The following is a 20,248-nucleotide window of genomic DNA, read 5'->3' as shown; positions in this document are numbered from 1 at the left end:
GCATCAAAAGCTATCAAAGACTAAAGACTCCATACCGACAGTAAACAGGTCTAATCTGATATACAGAATCCTACGCAGCAATAGACACTATGTTAGACAAACAGGGATTAAGCGGGCAATCAGGATACACAAACATCAGCTGGCAGTAAAAATATCCAACCAATACTCACTTGCCTCAATACACACAGACAATGAGGGCCATCAGTTCGAATGTGACAAAGTGACTGGGACAAGTGAAGAACAGACCTGCAAGGGAGTTTCTGAAGGCCTAGTTCTCAACATGGGATTCCATTAACAAATACATAGAAATAGACCCCGTATACAGACTGTTGCTGAAAAACAGAACTGGAAGTGACAAGACCATCACACCAGAGGTTCATATAAATTCAGAATGGTGCAGAACACCAATGCTTCGAGTAGAGGTCACACTGATGATGTTGCCTAGAATGGTAACAAAACATCTACACACCACAGAGCCACCAGCTCAGTGAGCAAACGAACAACCATATCCATAACCTGAGCTGCAAATTTTGCTAAGATATTAAAAATAGAAAGCAAACAATTTGGGGGTTTAGAGGTTTATAAATAGAGTAGGACTGCGGCAAATGACAGAAGGACATAACTTGCAAAACAGCCAAATAATTGACAAATGTAGTTCAACACAGATAAATGTAAGATAGAATATACTAATAGAAAGAAAATGGAATAGAAAGATTATTTACTACTTAGACTTTGCATGAGGTAAAGGCAAAAAGGTCTCAAAGTTGTGGCAGCCTCCCATTTCATGAGATAATGGTTAAGATCTTCATGGTCAATTCTGTGTTAAGTACTCAAAGAAAAACTAAGATCTGACGATGCTGGAGTCAGAGATAACATGGCGTGGAGCTGGAGGAACACTGCAAGCCAGGCAGCATCACAGGAATAGGAAAGCTGATGTTTCGGGTTGGGTTGGGTCTGAAGAAGGGTCCCGACTTGAAACGTAAGCTTTCCTGTTCATCTGGCCTGATGTGTTCCTCCAGCTCCACACTGTTATCTGCATTAAGCACTGCCTTGTATCACTCAAGAACCCTCTTTTCATCCAGATGAACTGCCGCTGTGATGTAGGTTTTTATCTTCTGCAGGGTATTTTAGCCTGTAGAGGCAATAGTTATGTTAACTCCCATAAAATAAGGACTAGGTGTGCATAACGTAGTACTGAAAGTTTCAATTGTCATGGAATACAGATTCTAATACATAGGCACCTCAATGAGTGGGCTAATAATAAGCTGTTGAGTACAAAAAGTAGTATGTTTCCACCAGCATGTCATGCATTAAGTTGCCGTGATAGTAATGATATCATGAGACGTGTCTCTGAGACATAGTACAATGGCAATCTCTGCCACTTTTGATGCTGAAGGAAACAACACTGTGTAGGGTTTGCTGGTATTGGATTACTCCAGACCTCATCTTGGTTAACTATGCTTTCCATTTCTCCACACCTTTTCCAATTTGAGCATTAGCTAAATAGCCCTTATAAAGAGTTTAAATGTACATAATAGCTTCCTCCTGAAACATGCTATATTTTTAGGACTGCCTCACCATCCTCAACAGATCTGTTTTTGGCAAGCAGCCTCACGATACTTGCCACCCATTCAAGGACTTTCTGGGTAGAACAAGTTGGAAGTCAATGAATGTAACCGAGAAAAGGCCCTGGAGCTCAAACACCATAGTCCCTAGTTCTGGACCAGCAAATAATTCCCATTTGACTCTTCCATCTACGCACCAGAAATGGGTACCAGGCAACAATCAGCCTAGAATCGGCATAGTGTGTGCCATTCAGGCCATCGAGTCCACACCAACCTCCCAAACAGCATACCTCCCAGATCAATGCCCCTACCTTTCTCTGTTACCCTGCATTCCCAATCCACCTAGCCTGCACGTCCCTGACCACTATGGGCAATTCAGCATGGCCAATCCATTTGACCTGCATGTTTTTGGGCTGTGGGAGGAAATTATAGCACTTGGAGGAAAACAGAACACTTGGATGAAACCCAAACAGATATGGGGAGAATATGCAAACTCCATACAGTCACCCAAGGGTAGAATGAAACCCAGGTCCTTGACATTGTGAGGCAGCAATGCTAACCACTGAGCCACCATGCTGCCCCTATGTTTTCAGATTTGGTGGTACTTTCAGCACATTTACACATTTACATCTTAGTGGGCACATATCAATGAAATTTTATGATCATTATGATTATCAGCAGTGAGGGTGAGGATGGAAACAGACTAACTACCTTGGAAGGCATAAAGTTTAAAATCATTTCAAAAATATTAGATCTGTAGCTCAGGTTGTGAGTGAGGTTATTGACTTGCATGCAGAGCTGGCTTGTTCTCATTCAGACGTTTCATTACCATTTCAGGTGACATCATCAGTGGAACCTCCAATAAAGCAATGTTATTCTACTCTGTTTGGAATTTATACTCTCTGGTCCGTTATGGTCAGTAATGTCATTTACCGGTTTTGATCTATATGGGTTTATATATGGGGTCCAGTTCTATATGTTCGTTAATTGCACTATGGGTGGAGAACCATGCCTCTTGGAATTCTGTGCTTGTCTATGTTTGGCTTGGGCTACTATGGTTACCTTGTTCCAGTTAAACTGATGGCCACACTGCCCTGCATCAAGGACTTATCAGAACTGACAACAAGACTCCTAAGACCACTAGGAGTCATGGTAGCCCCCAAGCCCACAGCCACTTTACAACAAACACTTACAAGAATTAAAGACCCCCATCCCCATAACATGCAGAACCAATGTGATTTACAAATTACCATGCAATGACTGCCACAAACATTACATTGGGCAGTCAAGAAGGAAACTAGCCATCAGAATACATGAACACCAACTAGCAACAAAACAGCACAACAAACTCTCCTTAATATCGGTACACTCAGACAATGAAGGCCATCAATTTAACTGTTATAAGGTAACCAGAGTAACCCAAGCCAAACATAGACATGCATGGGAATTCCTAGAGGCTTGGTTCTCTACCCGTAATGCAACTGACAAACATATAGAACTGGATGCCATATACAAACCCATATAGATCGAAACTATAAAATGATACTACTCACCATAACAGACCAGAGAGTGTAAATTCCAAGCAGAGTAGAATAACATTGCTTCATTGGAGGCTCCACTGATGATGTCAGTTAGCATGGTAATGAAACGTTTGAACGAGAACAAGCCAGCTCCACAAGCAAGTCAACAACCTCATTTCAAAAATACATGTAGTGCAAAATTTAAGTACGTGGATAGCCCAAAGATCATGAAGCAGGAATCCTTTATTCAACTGGCATCAAATGGAGATTAAGGTCAAACAAGGTAAACATACTATTTCCATTGAATTAAGATTGCAGCTCACATCTGGTTGAGGAAGTACATTGTTGTCTCTCCCTCATTCCAAAAGGTCACCATTGGGAGGTTACCTCAAGAGAACCTTGTCTACTCAAAATTGCCCATATCATCTAGGCAGATTAGGTGAATGAGCCATGGGAAATGCAGGCTTATAGGGAAGGGGTTGCGGGTCTAGATGGGGAGCTCTTCGATGGGCTGAATGGCCTGCTTTCATACTGGGTGGATTCTATGGTTCAAGTTCCCTTGGTTGGTGCCCTCCCTTACCATTACCATCAGCTACTGGAGGACCAATGGCTTACTTCTGACCCTACAACTACAAATACCATAGAATGACCACTTACTAAGCAATTGTTCGATCAACAGGTTTGACTATGCAAAAATGGCTCAAATGTGCATATCTACTTTTACAACCGGATCCCGAGTGAGGTTGCCCAATTTGCTATGGCTCCAGATGCAGACCCGCAAATTATCGAGCTCCCAGGTGAGGATGGACTGGCTCTCCCTGTTTATTCACCTACTCTCTCAGTGGAGCGTAACAAAGCTAATTAAAAAGGAAGCCCTCCCTTACTTTGTTCCTTCCTAGTGAATTTATGTTTTAAAAAGGGCTAATTTACTTTCTGAGATAACAAAATAGTGAGTTTAATTGCTAAATGCAATAAGAAATCAAAATGTTGCACATAGATTAGTAACTATACCTACGTCCAAAAAATGACAGAAGTTAAAGGTATTTAGATAAGCATAGTTGCTCATGAATAGAAAATAGTGGAATGTTGATAGTGCAATCGTTGTTTAGATTCTTAGATTTGCAGATTAGCTGAAACTCTTTTGTCCTGTTTCCTTTTGAACAGGTTTGTTAACCAGCTTCCAGAACCCTGAGGGAGAAAATCCTTCTTCCGTTCTATCTCCTTTTAAGTGGCTTCCAACCCTCAGGGCAAAAGAATCCTTTACTTGTGACACTGGAATTACTAGCGGATGGTTCTTCAACTGTGACTTTCACAGAACAGTACTGCTCAAACTCAGGCTAGTACATGAGCACCTCAGTCTACCAGCACACATGAAAAAGGTGAAAACTTGCATTTAACTCCTGAAACGTCTGCAACCTTGAAAGGGAAAAGTACAAACATGTTTCATGGCCAGATTGCTGTCTTTTCTCCCATCATTTCACAGTCTGAAATACTCACAGGAGATTACAGTTTAGTTTATAGTACATTTCTCCCTTTGAAGCTTTCTGGATACCCTCAGGTTGTGACATGCCTGGGTTCACCTCCAGCCAATGAATTCACATCTGCAGTCTTCTTTTGGCTGTATTGCCTCTTTAGTGAAAGAAAACATGTTGTAATTAAACATTCAATATAATTTCTGGCCATGACACCACATTAGTGGTAGTCTTCTCTTCTTACATTACTTGGTCTCCTTACTTGAGAAGGGATATACTGGAGACGGTGCAGAGGAGATTCACTCGGTTGATTCCAGAGTTGAGAGGGTTGGATTATGAGGAGAGACTGAGTAGGCTGGGATTATACTCATTGGAATTCAGAAGGATGAGGGGAGATCTTATAGAAACATATAAGATTATGAAGGAATTAGACAAGGTGGAGGCAGGGAGGATGTTTCCGCTAGCAGGTGAAACTAGGACTAGAGAGCATCACCTCAAAATAGAGGGAAGCATATGTAGGACTGAGGTCAGGAGGAACTTCTTCAAACAAAGGGTTGTGCAGATGTGGAATTCCCTGCCCAGTGAAGCAGTTGAAGCTACCTTGCTGAACGTTTTCAAGTCAAGGCTATATAAATTTTTGAACAGTAAAGGAATTAAGGGTTATGGTGAGTGGGCGGGTAAGTGGAGCTGAGTATCAGGAAGATCAGCCATGATCTTATTAAATGGCAGGGCAGGCTCGAGGGGCCAGATGGCCTACTCCTGCTCTGAGTTCTTATGTTCTCTTCAGAGTCAGCTATCTGAGTGTTGGAGTCCCTAATTCTCCTCTTTTTTGTCTGTCATCCTAGGCTCCCTGATTGGACCAGATTAACAGCCCCAATCAGGGAAGTCATATCCTATGAGGTTCACCTGGCTGACCATGTTGCAATTACTGTATCCTTCGTCCAGGCCGGTCCTTTATCTGGGAGACCTTTTCTGGAGTGTTTTGCAGCGGGTCAGGTTCCTCCGATTCAACGTCCAATACAGGCAGCATATAAGGCACAGGAACCCATTCCTGCAGCAGCAGCAGCTCAGAAAAATTTCAAACTCTTCTTCTGGTGGTAAACACGTTGAGGCAGTAACAGCCATCATGTCCATGATTGATTCAGAGGGCTCATCAATACTTGATACAGATAATGAGCTCACAGGTTTGTGAGGGGTAGGTCATGCCTTACAAGCCTTATCGAGTTTTTTGAGGATGTGACGAGAAAAGTTGATGAGGGTCGAGCTGTGGATGTGGTGTATATGGACTTCAGTAAGGCATTTGATAAGGTTCCCCATGGTAGGCTCATTCAGAAGGTCAGGAGGAATGGGATACAGGGGAACTTAGCTGCTTGGATACAGAATTGGCTGGCCAACAGAAGACAGCGAGTGGTAGTAGAAGGAAAATATTCTGCCTGGAAGTCAGTGGTGAGTGGAGTTCCACAGGGCTCTGTCCTTGGGCCTCTACTGTTTGTAATTTTTATTAATGACTTGGACGAGGGGATTGAAGGATGGGTCAGCAAGTTTGCAGACGACACAAAGGTCGGAGGTGTCGTTGACAGTGTAGAGGGCTGTTGTAGGCTGCAGCAGGACATTGACAGGATGCAGAGATGGGCTGAGAGGTGGCAGATGGAGTTCAACCTGGATAAATGCGAGGTGATGCATTTTGGAAGGTCGAATTTGAAAGCTGAGTACAGGATTAAGGATAGGATTCTTGGCAGCGTGGAGGAACAGAGGGATCTTGGTGTGCAGATACATAGATCCCTTAAAATGGCCACCCAAGTGGACAGGGTTGTTAAGAAAGCATATGGTGTTTTGGCTTTCATTAACAGGGGGATTGAGTTTAAGAGTCGTGAGATCTTGTTGCAGCTCTATAAAACTTTGGTTAGACCGCACTTGGAATACTGCGTCCAGTTCTGGGCGCCCTATTATAGGAAAGATGTGGATGCTTTGGAGAGGGTTCAGAGGAGGTTTACCAGGATGCTGCCTGGACTGGAGGGCTTATCTTATGAAGAGAGGTTGACTGAGCTCGGTCTCTTTTCATTGGAGAAAAGGAGGAGGAGAGGGGACCTAATTGAGGTATACAAGATAATGAGAGGCATAGATAGAGTTGATAGCCAGAGACTATTTCCCAGGGCAGAAATGGCTAGCACGAGGGGTCATAGTTTTAAGCTGGTTGATGGAAAGTATAGAGGGGATGTCAGAGGCAGGTTCTTTACGCAGAGAGTTGTGAGAGCATGGAATGCGTTGCCAGCAGCAGTTGTGGAAGCAAGGTCATTGGGGTCATTTAAGAGACTGCTGGACATGTATATGGTCACAGAAATTTGAGGGTGCATACATGAGGATCAATGGTCGGCACAACATTGTGGGCTGAAGGGCCTGTTCTGTGCTGTACTGTTCTATGTTCTATGTTCTATGTTCTATGTTCTATGTTCTGGCAGCCTTTCTGAATGATCCAAGAAACAGGGCATGTTTTGTTCATCCACGGTTTGTTAATTTGCTGTTTTCATATGGTCCACGTGCTAGTTCAGGGCCATCACACCTACCCGAACTTTATATATCACTTTATACCCAAGTCGACAATGCCTCTTTCTTCTGTGGGGCCATTTCCCTGATTCTTACACAAAACTTCATCCCTGTATCAAAAGGTCTCTTTCTTGGCGGGGTCTTGTCTGGCACTGCTATTTCATTCTCCCCCCAGGTCCAGGAAGATCAGGCTTAAGCTGGTGCAGAGTCTTCTATCTTGCAGCAATTCTGCTGGTGCTAACCCTGTAGTTGCACGTGCTGTGGTTCTATAATCAAATAAGAATGTGACAGTTTGATATCTGGTGAGGCTGTAGGCTATTTCTTCAAGCCACCCCATGAATTTTGGATTGCTCTTTCTGCCAGGCCATTGGATGATGGGATGGTAAAGACCTGTTTTTTTATATAAAATTTAAGAAATCCTGCATTGCTTTGCAAATATTAAGGTGCTGTCTACACAATGAGGCTAACAAAACCATCTGGATGACATGCAGCATTCTTGAGCTGTGATTCAAGAACATGGACAAAATGTATGAAGGGAAGAACAGATTGATCATCAGTCAGATGACCATGAAGAGTCCAATGAATGCCTGCCCACTCACTCATCTGTTTCCCAGCTGAAGTCATGAAGGTTGTAAAGATGCAATAGGAAAATATGTTTGCACAGACGTTACACCACAACATGAAAATATGTTTGACTGCACTGACAATTCATCCAAACAGAGAAAGATCACGGACATTTTCCAGAACTAACATTTTTTAGTATCAAGGTATAAAGACGTTTAAGTATAAAGACGTTTTTCAAATATTCACTACATCACTCTGTTTTTACTTGTTTTATTTTGACAAAGTACATAAGTAGTCTGGGCTACCTAGAAGCTCTGTGCAACACAAATTTGTGAGAAAGCTTCCTGCAATTCAATTTTTCATACTCATGCTGCATTTTCCTCATACGGCCCTGTTAGTGCCATGACTTGTCAGATGAATGCTTAAACAGTTTGATTAAAATCTTTATGGACTCACATCCACACTTTCACAATGCCTACTCAAAGTCATGGCCCTTCAAATAAAATATTTGCAACATGACAGTTCTTGGCTAAAAAAACTTCTTGCCATTCGGAGATAGTAGGAACTGCAGATGCTGGAGAATCTGAGTTAACAAGGTGTAGAGCTGGATGAACACAACAGGCCAAGCAGCATCAGAGGAGCAGGAAGGCTGATGTTTTCTGAAGATGGGTCTAGGCCTGAAATATCAGCGTTCCTGCTCATTTGATGCTACTTGGCCTGCTGCATCCTTGCTATTCGCACATTTTGAGGTGATCTTTGCAAAAACATTGGTAAGGAGGTACCAGGCACCTCAAACGAGGGCTAATTGCATATCACCAATGCTCCAGCTTTCACCATTTTTGAAGATGTCTACTGTTGAATGCACAGTAGGCCATCTAATACACAAATAAGGCTTTCTCGGTCTACATAAGTCCACCTGTTTCACTGGTGGAAACAGCTGGAGAAGCCCAAAAGGAGGAATCACAAATTAATTTTGTCAGTCTTGAACTGCACAGCAGAACAAAAATAATTCATTGTTTCCTGCCTAGGCATCCCTGCTCCTCCTGGCCATCACGACTTAATTTAGCAGCTGGATCCAGTTAGGGTGGCATCTAGCTACGTCTATTTAAATAAGGTGCAGGCATAGAAATATCCCTAACCTCGTTGTCCACTGCAACAATCGGCACACGTCTGTAGGAGCAAATTACTGCAGATGCTAGAATCTCTACTGAAAACAACAAAGGCCAGTGATCACATCAGGTCAGTCAGCATCCAGGGAGAGAGAGCAAGCTAACATTTCAAGTCTAGATGGCGCTCATCAGAGACTCTGACTCACTGTGATCTGTAGCATTTGTTGTTTTCGGCACACATCAGTAGTTATTCGACTCAGAGTTAAAAACTACCCTATTAACTAATAATGTGTTTTGCCTTAAAGGTCGATAATATATTGTGAATTTTAAGCAGGCATTATGATGTATTGCAAAATTTACAAGATAGTAATTATTATGGGATACTTACTGCATTGCTCTATTGAATTCCTCCAACCTATTAAGAGAACACCTCTCTTGGCACAAGCACTAACGTATGAAGCAAGACTTGCACACATGAAGTCATTTGTTTGCTCATAGTTGCATGTCTCAAATCTACAGTTCTGAAAAGAAACAAATGAAAAGAAAAAATTATTTGCACAATGAGGTACTTAGAGTAGATTAGAACATGTTGCCTCAGCAGCTCTTAAATAATAATTTAATTCCTGGGGATTTCACTTACAACAAATGCGAAAGATTGGGATCACAATTCATGACCATGGGGAGATTAATCATGATGTGAAAACAAATTCATGTGACAATGCCAATCCTTGAGGAGTCCTAAAAATGGATGGAATCTTTAAGACTTACTGCAAAAGTATATGTATTATTCTTCATATTGTAAAGATTGTGTCTTCTTATTTTTCCTGACTTTCTAATTATGGATTGAAATGAGAAAAGAACTGATTTTAAAAAGTCTGAGGGTTGCTGGATGATTGTTGCATGTGTGGAAGGCAAATAACCTGACACTAATTGTAAGCACCACTTACACAGCTGTTTACACAACTGTTTCTTGCAGGTGTGGTTAAAGTGTGGCTGAAGAAAAACTGAGCGAAGATGGTGTACTGATGGAGTTTTGGTTGGTAGTTGAGTAGCTGATTGGCCTATGGACTAGTGATCGGTTGTTGATGATAAAAACATTCTGCTTGCCAACCACCGTGCCATTGCTTCTCAGGTAGTTAAACACCTTGGGACTGGAACACGATACAGAGACAATGTTATGCCGCCACCAGTTCAAGAGGTCTCCCTGTTCTCTAGTTTGAAAAGGGGAGTCAATGGCCTAGTGGTACTATTGCTAGACTAATAATCCAGAGATCCAGGTAGTGTCCTGGGCATCTTAGTTTCAATCCTACCAGGGCAGGAAGTTAGCATTTAACAGGGGGAAAGCCCATCAAATGTCCTTAGAGAAGATATCCTGTCTTCTTTACCTGATGTGGCCTATATCTGAATACAGATCCACAACAATGTTGGTGCCTCTTAATTGTCCCTGAAAACTAAATACTGCTCATCCCACGAATACATATTTTTTTAAAAAGCCACTTGAAGAAAATAGGTTTATCTTTTACTTCAGTGGTGTGTGACTTCTGAATGATAACTTGATACATGAGATGGTTTTCCTGTGCCTAATGTAAACCAGTGAAAGCACCCAGAGAAGGATGAGCAAGAACCAATATTCTGACCAGCACAAGAATCACTTCAGGAACAAATTAACTGCTTTCTCAGTCTTTCCTTTCATCCATAAACTTCCATCTTTTATTTCTTGCATATTCTCATAAGGACGAGTGTATAAGGGATTAGAATTACAATAAATAGATTTATATTCCTAATTAGCTAGAGTCTAAGTACTTTCAATTAATTGTAAATTCTTTTTAGTACAGTAACACAGTCTGTGCTTTCTGTCAAGCTGGGTCTAAAAGACAGGTAAATTGGGGAATTCTTGATTTCCAGTGCGGTTCTACAATGGGGCAAAACAAATTTCAAAAATTTAGTATCATATTCATTTATGCAACTGTAATAACTCAGGAAGCCTGACTGGAAAGTGACATCATCTGTTGTTGAACATAACATACAGCCACTACATGTGGCACACATAGGCTTGTCCCTGCCTGAGAGAGACCGTTCTATAGACACATCCCTGGGTCTTCTTTATTTCCTCTTCCTGTCTGGAGCTATTCTGCATGTATACCAACAATGTAAGCATTTGCTCTCAATAACCGCACACATATATTAATTTTGCCAGATGAAATCTACAGGGTCAAACTTCTCATGTAATTGTTTTAATCAAGAGGTTCGAACATGCTGTGATACATATTCAGGGCAGATGGGATTTAGAAGATAAGAACATAATAAACAGGAGCAGGAGTAAGCTATCTGGCCCTTTGAGCCTGCTCCACCATTCATTAAGATTATGGCTGATCTTTTTCTGGCCTCAGTTCCACTTGCCCTAGTTCCACCATAACCCTTAAATACTCTGCTGTTCAAAAAAAATTTATTTTAACTTCAAAAACATTCAATGAGGAAGTCTCAACTACTTTCATTGGGCTGGGAATTCTGCAGATCCACAAACATTTGGGTGAAGAAATTCCTCCTCAATGCAGTCTTAAATCTGGCCCCCTAAATTTTGATGCTATGCCCTCTTGTTCTAGTTTCACCCAGCAGTGGAAACAACCTCTCTGCTTCTATCTTATCTATTTCTTTCATAATTTTATATGTTTCTATAAGATGCCACCACCATTCTTCTAAATCCCAATGAATACAACCCCAGTCTGCCTATTCTCTCCTCACAGGTCAACCCTCTCAACTCTCAAATTAACTTAGTGAATCTCCGCTGCACTCCCTCCAGTGCCAGTACATGCTTTCTCAAGTAGATGAGCCAAGATCCTTTGGTCCAGAGTTACGAACATTGCCACTACAATAGAAGACTCCTCTGGGTGGGTCTGCTTTTTAAAAAAATCAATCTGGCTGACTGGAGTAGAAAAACTTGGATGGCTAGAATTATTGAAGCCCTGGTCAAGAAAAAGGGAGCACATGACTGGTATAGAAAGCTGGGATCAAGTAAATTCCTTGAGGAGTATAGAAGGTGTCAGAGTGCACTTAAGAGTGAAACTGGAAAGGCTAAAAGGGAAAATGAGTTGGCTTTGACAAATAAGGAAAAGAAGAACCTAAAGAGGTTTCTATAAAGTACACTAAGAGGGAAAGATAACTAGGGAGAGAAAAGGGCCTCTTAAAAATCAATAAGGCCATCTTCATGCAGAGACACAAGAGATGGGAGAGATTCAAAATGAATATTACTCATCAGCATTTACCATTAGGAAAGGGTTGGATCCGAGGGAACTTGGAGAAATAAACAGTGATGTCTTGAAGAGATTCCACATTACAGAACAGGTGCTGGAAGTCTCAAAACACATTAAGGTAAATAATTCCCTTGGATCTGATGACGTGTATCCCAGGACTTTGTGGCAGGCTAGGGAGGAAATTGTGGGGAGCCTAGTGGAAATATTTATACCATTAAGAGCCACGGGTGAAGCGCCACAAGGTTGGAGGTAGCTAATTCTGTACCATTATTTCAGAAAGACTGCACAGAATTGTCTAAGAACTACAGACCAGGGAGCAAAACATCTGTGGCAGGTAAGTTGTTTGAGCGGATTCTGAGAGACAGATCTACAGCTATTTGGATGGAGAAGAACACATTTCAAATAGTCAGCATGGCTGGAAAATCGTGTCTTTTTTGAAGGGGTGATCAAGAAAGTAGATGAGGTTAGTGTGGTAGACGTTGTCTACACGGACTTTGGTAAGGCCTTTGTCCAGATACTGCATGGTAGGGTGTTGAGTAAGGACCATGGATTCCAGGAGATTCAGCCAACTGGATACAAAATTGGCTTTGATAGTGAGAGACAGAGGGTGGTCATAGAGGGTTATTTTTCAGACTGGAAGCATGGGACCAATAGAGTGCCACAGGTGCTAGGTCCACTGTTATCTATCACTTATATGAATGATTTGGGTGATAATTTAGGAGGTATAGTTAAGAGGTTTGAGGACGACACCAAGATTAGTGGTAAACTGGGCAGTGAAGAAGGTTACCTGGAAATGCAGTGAGATCTTCATCATCTGGGTCAAATGGGCTTCGAAATGGCAAATGGAGTTTAATTTACATAAATGTAAGGTACAGCATTTTGGTAAGGCAAACCAGGGCAGGACTCACACAGTCAATAGTAGGGCCCGGGGGAGTGTTTTAGAACAAAGTGATCTAGATCAAGGAATTAGAACTGTTAAAAAGGGGTCATGAAAATTTATTAGCAAACAGGATTAAGGAGAACGTCATGGCTTCTTATACATATATAAAAAGTAAGAGGGTAGCCAGGGAAAGTGTTGTCCCACTCAAGGAAAAATCGATGTGTGGAGCCAGAAGAGATAGGTGAGATCCTAAACGAATATTTTGTGTTGGTATTCACCAAAGAAAAGGAATTGGTGGAGGGTGATCTCACAGATGGGAGTGTTGAATCTAAGCCAAGTTGCTATTAAAAAGGAAGAGGTGTTTTATGTTTTAAACAGTATTAAGGTGGATAAGTCCCTGGGTCCTGATAAGGTCTATCCCAGAATATTGAGGGAGGCAAGAGAACAAAATTGCTGGAGCACTGACAAATATCTTTGTATCCGCTTTGCTCACAGGTGCAGTCCCAGAGGATTGGGGAATAGCCAATGTTGTCCGATTGCTTAAGAAGGGTAATGGGATAATTCTGGAAATTACTGGGAAAAGATTCCCAGGGTCAAGACCTAAATGCATTTAGAAGCAAATGGAATTATTAGTGATAGAAAGCATGGTTTTGTGCAGGGAAATTCGTGCCTCACTAACTTGATCTGAGGAGGGGATGAAGATGATTGAAGAAGGAAAAGCATGGGCTTCAGAAGAACATTTCACAGGGTTCCTCAGGGCACACTGGTGGAATAAGGTGAGGTCACATGGAATCAGGGGTAAGCTGGCAAGATGGATTCAGAACTGGCTTAATCATAGCAGACAGAGGATAGCACCGGAAGGATGCTTTTTGGAATGGAGGGTTGTGGCTAGTGGTGCTCGGCAGGGATCCGTGCTGATACCCTCTGCTGTTCATGATCTACATAAATTATTTGGAATAAAACATAATTTGGTCTAATTAATAAATTTGTGGTCAATACAAAGATTAATGGAGTTGTGGATAGTGAGGAGGATTGTCAGAGGATACAGCAGGTTATAGATTAGTTGGAGGCATGGGCAGAAAAACAGCAGATGGAGTGTAATCCGGACAAATGTGAAGTGATGCATTTTGGAAGGTCAAAAACAGATGGAAATTATACAGTGAATGGCAGAACTCTTAAGAGTGTTGATATGCTCAGAGATCTGAGTGCGCAGATCCACACAGCACTGAAGGTGGCAGCGCAGGTAGATAAGGTAGTAAAAAAGGCCTTGGCAGGCTTGCTTTCATTGGAAGGGGCATTGAGTATAAGGATAGACAAGTTATGCTGTAGCTTTATAGAATTTTAGTCAGGCCACACTAGGAATATTGCGTACAGTTCTAGTCACCAGAGTATCAGAAAGTTGTGGATACTTTTGAGACGATACAGAAAAGGTTTACCAGGATGTTGCCTGGTATGGGGGATTTTAGTGATGAAGAAAGGTTGGATAGACTGGGTTTGTTTTCATTAGAATGCAGGAGGTTGAGGGGCAATCTGATAGAAGTTTATAAGATTGTGAATGGCATGTATAGTATGGAATATGAGGCTTTTTCCCGGGGAAAGGGTCAATTACTAGGGTCACAGGTTCAAGGTGTGTGGAAGAAGTTTAAAAGAAAAGTTATAGGCAGGTTTTTAACACAAAGGGCGGTGAGTGCACGGAATGTGCTGCCAGAGGAGGTGGTGGAAGCAGACACTAGAATAACGTTCAAGAAACACCTGGGTGAAGACATGAATGGGAAGGGAATAGAAAGATACGGATCCTGTAAGTGAAGACAGTTTTAGTATTGAATTTAGTACTGAAAGGCAAAATGTGTTTTGTACATGCTTGGAGGACCGAAGGACCAGTTCCTGTGCTGTATTGTTCTTTATACATCATTTCTCATTGAAAATTGAGTCATAGGTGCACAGGGTGGTGAAAAGGGCTTTCGGCATGCTTGCTTTCATCAGTCAGAGCATCAAGTATAGGTGTTGGGACATCTTGTATAAGATGTTGATAAGATCACATTTGGAATTCTGTTTGCCATAAGAAGCATATTATTACCTTCTTATAGAAAGGATATTATTAAACGAGAAAGAATGCAGAAAAGATTTACTAGGATGCTAACTGGACTGAAAGATATGAATTATAACGAGAGGCTAGATAGGCTGGGACTCTTTTTCCCTGGAGCGTAAGAGACTTGAGGGGCGACCTAATAGAGATCTATAAAAACATGAGAGGAATAGATAATGCAGATAGCCAACAGCCTTTTCCCATGGTAGGGGAATCTAAAATTAGAGGCTATAGCTTTAAGATGAGAGTGGAGTGAGAGTGGACAAAAGGGTGCAGAGGGGCAACTATTTCATACAGAGGGTGGTGAGTTCTGGAACAGGTTGCAAAAGGTAGTGATAGAAGCGAATACAATTTCATCATTTAAGAAACATTTAGACAGGAACATGGATGGGATAGGTATGGAGGGATATGGACCAAATGCAGGCAAATGAGTGATAGTAAGAACTGCCGATGCTGGAGTCTGAGGTAACAGTGTGGAGCTGGAGGGACACAGCAGGCCAGGCAGCATCAGAGGAGCAGGAATGCTGATGTTTTGGGTCAGGATCCGTCTTCAGAAATAGCAACTGAGAGACTAGTTTAATTGTGAAAACTCGGTTATATGGGCAAGTTATGCCAAAGGGCCTGAAAATTGAGTCATAGGTGCACTGGTCCTTCGTCCTCCAAGCATGTACAAAACACATTTTGCCTTTCAGTACTAAATTCAATACTAAAACTGTCTTCACTTACAGGATCCGTATCTTTCTATTCCCTTCCCATTCATGTCTTCACCCAGGTGTTTCTTGAACGCTATTCCAGTGTCTGCTTCCACCACCTCCTCTGGCAGCACATTCCGTGCACTCACCGCCCTTTGTGTTAAAAACCTGCCTATAAAACTTTTCTTTTAAACTTCTTCCCTGCGCCTTGAACCTGTGACCCTAGTAATTGACCCTTCCCCCGGGAAAAAGCCTCATATTCCATACTATACATGCCATTCACAATCTTATAAACTCCTATCAGATTGCCCCTCAACCTCCTGCATTCTAATGAAAACACTCCAGACCTCTAAATCTGTTTTTAAACATTATTATACACAACTGAGTGACCTTCCTACCACCAAAATCACTGTGGCATTCTTTTCTGTTTATTTTAAACTACTGAGTACCACCAGTAAACAACCCATGTAATATCTACATACAAAGCCCATTGAGGGCAATGCAAACCATGAAAATTGAGGGAGAAGGTAGAGAGAGAAGGAAGAGGCTAAATCAAAATGGTGTTGAAGGAGAGATTAAACACTGTATCTCCCATGGTGCCCATCTGTCTCTAAAGGCATTGAAAACATTGATGGATACCATGTCCTCCCTTCCAAGGACACCCAGGCATGAATATAAACAGGGAAGCGGGGCAGACAGCCAGCAGATACGAACCCCTCCACAGTCGGTGCATGGACCTGTTTATAGCCAGTCTGGTCAGGTCCAGGAACAGCTCAACAAAGTGGTCCTCTGATGTACCCACAACGCTCTGCACTGGGTGCCCAGAAAAAGAGGATCTGCTTAATCCTTTTTGTTTTCTTCCATCCAGTGGTATCATTGATTACAGGAACCAGTCTTTACCAAAATTTGCTCTGGTTTCCTACCCTTACGTTTGGCTAAAACCTCCGCCAGGCTGGGATCCTATACTTGGGAACCCTGACAGAGGAAAGTTATAACTTTGGTTCCAGTTTCTTATGAGAAGCAGCTAGTTCAGGTACAACCAGTTGTAGTAAAAAGGCTCAGGCACAGAGCTTGATGGGCGAAACTGGTTGAGACTTGATTGGTTCAACATTTTGCGATTAGAAAATGTCTGCCTGACTAAGTCCTAATTAAGGACCCAGAAGTATTTCAGGAAGGGCCAAGGCCACCGTACATGTTAACCAAGAAGTGATTCCTCAATTCTGCAAGGCCTGCCCAGTGCCATTTGCCTTATGTGTGAAAGTAGAGGCAGAAATCAGGAAGTTGGAAAGCAAAGGAATCATCAAACCAGTAGTTTTCAGATTAGGCAGCAGCAGTCATATCAATTGTAAAACCTGACAGGACAGTTCACCTTTGCAGGAATTTCTAACAGATGGTAAACTTTAATATTGCAACTGGATAAATACCAAATGGCCTGCATAGAATAGAAGACAATATCTTGAATTCAGTTCTATTTTATGCAGACCACTAAGAATTTATCCAGCAGCAAAACAGAAGTTTACCTTTTGTTTGAAATCCCTACAAAGGTGAATGAACCCATCAGATTGACAATTGATATGACCAGTGCTACCTTTTCCTCAAACTGCACTGGTTTGATGATTCCTTTACTTTCAACCTCCTGATTTCTGTCTCTACTTTTTCACATAAGGAAAATGGCACTGGGTAGGCCTTGCAGAACTTAAGAGGACTTGTACACAAAAATGGTGGGTGGGGCAGTTCTTCACAAAGCTGGACATGAGCCACGCAGACCTGCAACTACAATTAGATGAGGATTTCCCGAGGTATGCTACAACTAATGCCCATAAGGCTTTGTACCAAGATACAAGACTGATTTTTGGGGTAATTTCAGACTGTGCCATTTTCCAATGAATGATACAGGACATTTTTCAAGGTCGAACCAAGGTTGCTATTTATATGGATGATATGCTAATGACTGGGAAGACCAATAAAAAAAATTTAGAGAACTTGGACGTGGTGCTTAAATACTTCTCCAAGATGGGTATATGGCATAGGAGGGGAAATTGTGTGTTCCAGGCACCCCAAATGACCTAGTTGGGCTACAGGGCTGGCAAGACCAGGTTACATCCTTTGGAAGATAAATTGAGGGCGATCAAAGTTTCCCTGGCTTCCATATCTGTACCAGGGCTTAGATCTTTCCTTGGGTTGGTGAATTATAACATAAAATGTATTCATAACCTAGCCTCCACCTGGCACCCTTACATCTGGTACTGAAAAAGGGTGAGCCTTGGAAATAGCCTCGTAGCCAAGAAGTAGCCTTTAGGGAAGTAAAGAAGCAGTTATCATCATAACTGGTGGTGGCACACCACAATCACAAGCAAGATGTGGTACTAACTTGCGATGCCTCCCCATACAATATCGGGGTAGCATTGTCTCACCAGTGGCTCAGTAGAGAAGAACCCCTGATAGTGTATGATTCCTGGACTTTATTTCCTGAACAAAAATGTGTCCAGATAGAGAAGAAAGGATTAGAGGTAATCTTTAGTGTGAGAAAGTTCCACCAATGCCTTTAAGGATGTAAATTTGCAATACTCGTGGACCACAGGCCCCTACTCGAAATAAAGCAGACAGGGCCATGCTGCCCATAGCTTCATATCAAATGACAAATTACAAATTGAAAACTGTCCAGGAGCAGATGCCTTGAGCTACCTCCCACTGGCAGAGGTGCTGACACTCAAAGAGTCTTCTGGTTTTGAACTTAATGGGCACTTTTAAGGTCATTACTGACAATATCTGACTGCAGACACAAAAAAAAATCCCATTCTGACCAAATTAAAACAGCTGGTGGTGATGGGAGAAATAAAAAGGGTCATTACAACCAGAATCGGAAGCTTCTGGAATGGGCGAGACCAGATCATTATAGAGGACTGCATATGATTATGGAAAGCAAACTGACTTATTAGCAACAGACAGCATGGTTTTTTGGGGGCTAGTATGAATTGCAGATGCTCGAGTCAGAGCTAACACAGTGTGGAGATAGAGGAACACAGCAGACCAGGCAGCATCAGAGGACCAGGAAAGTTGACATTTTTTGGGTCAGGGGTCCCAAACCGAAACATCAATTTTCCTACTCCTCTGATGCTGTCTTGCCTGCTATGTTTCTCCAGGTCCATACTGTGTTATCTCATGGTTTTGTGGGGGTAGGCTGTGCCTCACTAATTTAATCATTTTTTGAGGAGGTGAAAAAGTTGATTTAAGACAGAATAGCAGTTGATGTTGTCAACATAGACGTCAGTAAAGACTTTGACGAGATTGCTCATGGCAGACTGGTACAAAAGGTGATATCACATGGTATTGGGGTGAGCTGACAAGATAGATTTATAACTGGCTTAGTCACAGGAAACAGAGGGTAGCACTGGAAGAGATAGTAGGAACTGCCGATGCCAAAGAATCTGAAATAGCAAGGTGTAGACCTGGATGAACACAGCAGCATCAGAGGCTCAGGAAAGCTGACATTTCGGGTCTGAACCCTTCTTCAGAAATTGTGAAATTGTTCACATCTGAAGAAGGGTCCAGACCTGAAATGTCAGCTTTCCTGCTCCTCTGATGCTGCTTGGTCTGTTGTGTTCATCCAGCTCTACACCTTGTCATCTCGTAGCACTGGAAAAATGCTTTTCGGAATGAAGGGTTATGACTAGTGGTGTTCTGCAGGGATAGGTGTTGGAACCTCTGCTGTTCGTAATCTAAATGAATGCGTTGGAGGAAAATGCGGTTGGCCTAATTAGTAAGTTTGCAGACAACACCAAGCTAGGTGGAGTTGCGGATAGTGAGGAGGATTGACAAAGGATACAGCAAGTTATAGATCAGTTGGAGGCATGGGCAGAAAAATCGCAGATGGAATGTAATCCAGATAAATGAAGTGATGTATTTTGGAAGGTCAAGTACAGGTGGAAACTACACAGTGAATGGCAGAACTCTGGTCCACACAGCACTGAAGGTGATAGCACAGTTAGATAAGGTAGTAAAGAAAAAACCTTGGCATACTTGACTTCATTGGAAGGGGCACTGAGTAGAAGGATAGTCAAGTTAAGCTGCAGCTTTGTATAACTTTAGTCAGGACAGACTTGGAATATTGCATATAGTTCTGGTCACCACAATACCAGAAGGATGTGGATGCTTTCGAGAGGGTATAGCAAAGGTTTACCAGAATGTTGCCTGGTATAGGGGATTTTGGCTATTAAGAAAGGTTGGATAGAATTGAACAAAAAAAAAGTTGCTGGAAAAGCTCAGCAGGTCTGACAGCATCCGTGAAGGAGAAAACAGATTTAATGTTTCAGGTCCGGTGACCATTCTGAACCCAGAGCCATTCTGAGGAAGAGTCACTGGACCCGCAATTTAACTCTGTTTTCTCCTTCACAGATGCTGCCAGATCTGCTGAGCTTTTCCAGCAACTTTGTTTTTGTTCTTGATTTACAGCATCCGCAGTTCTTTTCGTTTTTATTTGGATAGAATGGATTTGTTTTCACTATCATGCAGGAGGTTGAGGGGTGACCTGTGGAAAGTTTAAGGCTTTTCCCCAGAGTACAGGG

At 42.1% G+C, this 20,248-nt stretch overlaps 1 protein-coding gene across 1 annotated transcript in view; it reads right to left on the bottom strand.

The window, feature by feature from the left end:
* Positions 1 to 20,248, bottom strand: part of LOC132210692 (mucin-6-like) — a 149,807-nt gene that overhangs the window by 70,087 nt on the left and 59,472 nt on the right. Inside the window, exon 8 of the mRNA XM_059652221.1 lies at positions 9,163 to 9,295. Within this exon, the coding sequence (XP_059508204.1) occupies positions 9,163 to 9,295 (133 nt within the window). The remainder of the gene's footprint in view (positions 1 to 9,162; positions 9,296 to 20,248) is intronic.

The sequence above is a fragment of the Stegostoma tigrinum genome, chromosome 17 (assembly GCF_030684315.1).
Source record: "Stegostoma tigrinum isolate sSteTig4 chromosome 17, sSteTig4.hap1, whole genome shotgun sequence".
Taxonomy (NCBI): domain Eukaryota; kingdom Metazoa; phylum Chordata; class Chondrichthyes; order Orectolobiformes; family Stegostomatidae; genus Stegostoma; species Stegostoma tigrinum.
This window is presented reverse-complemented; position numbering and strand designations above follow the sequence as displayed.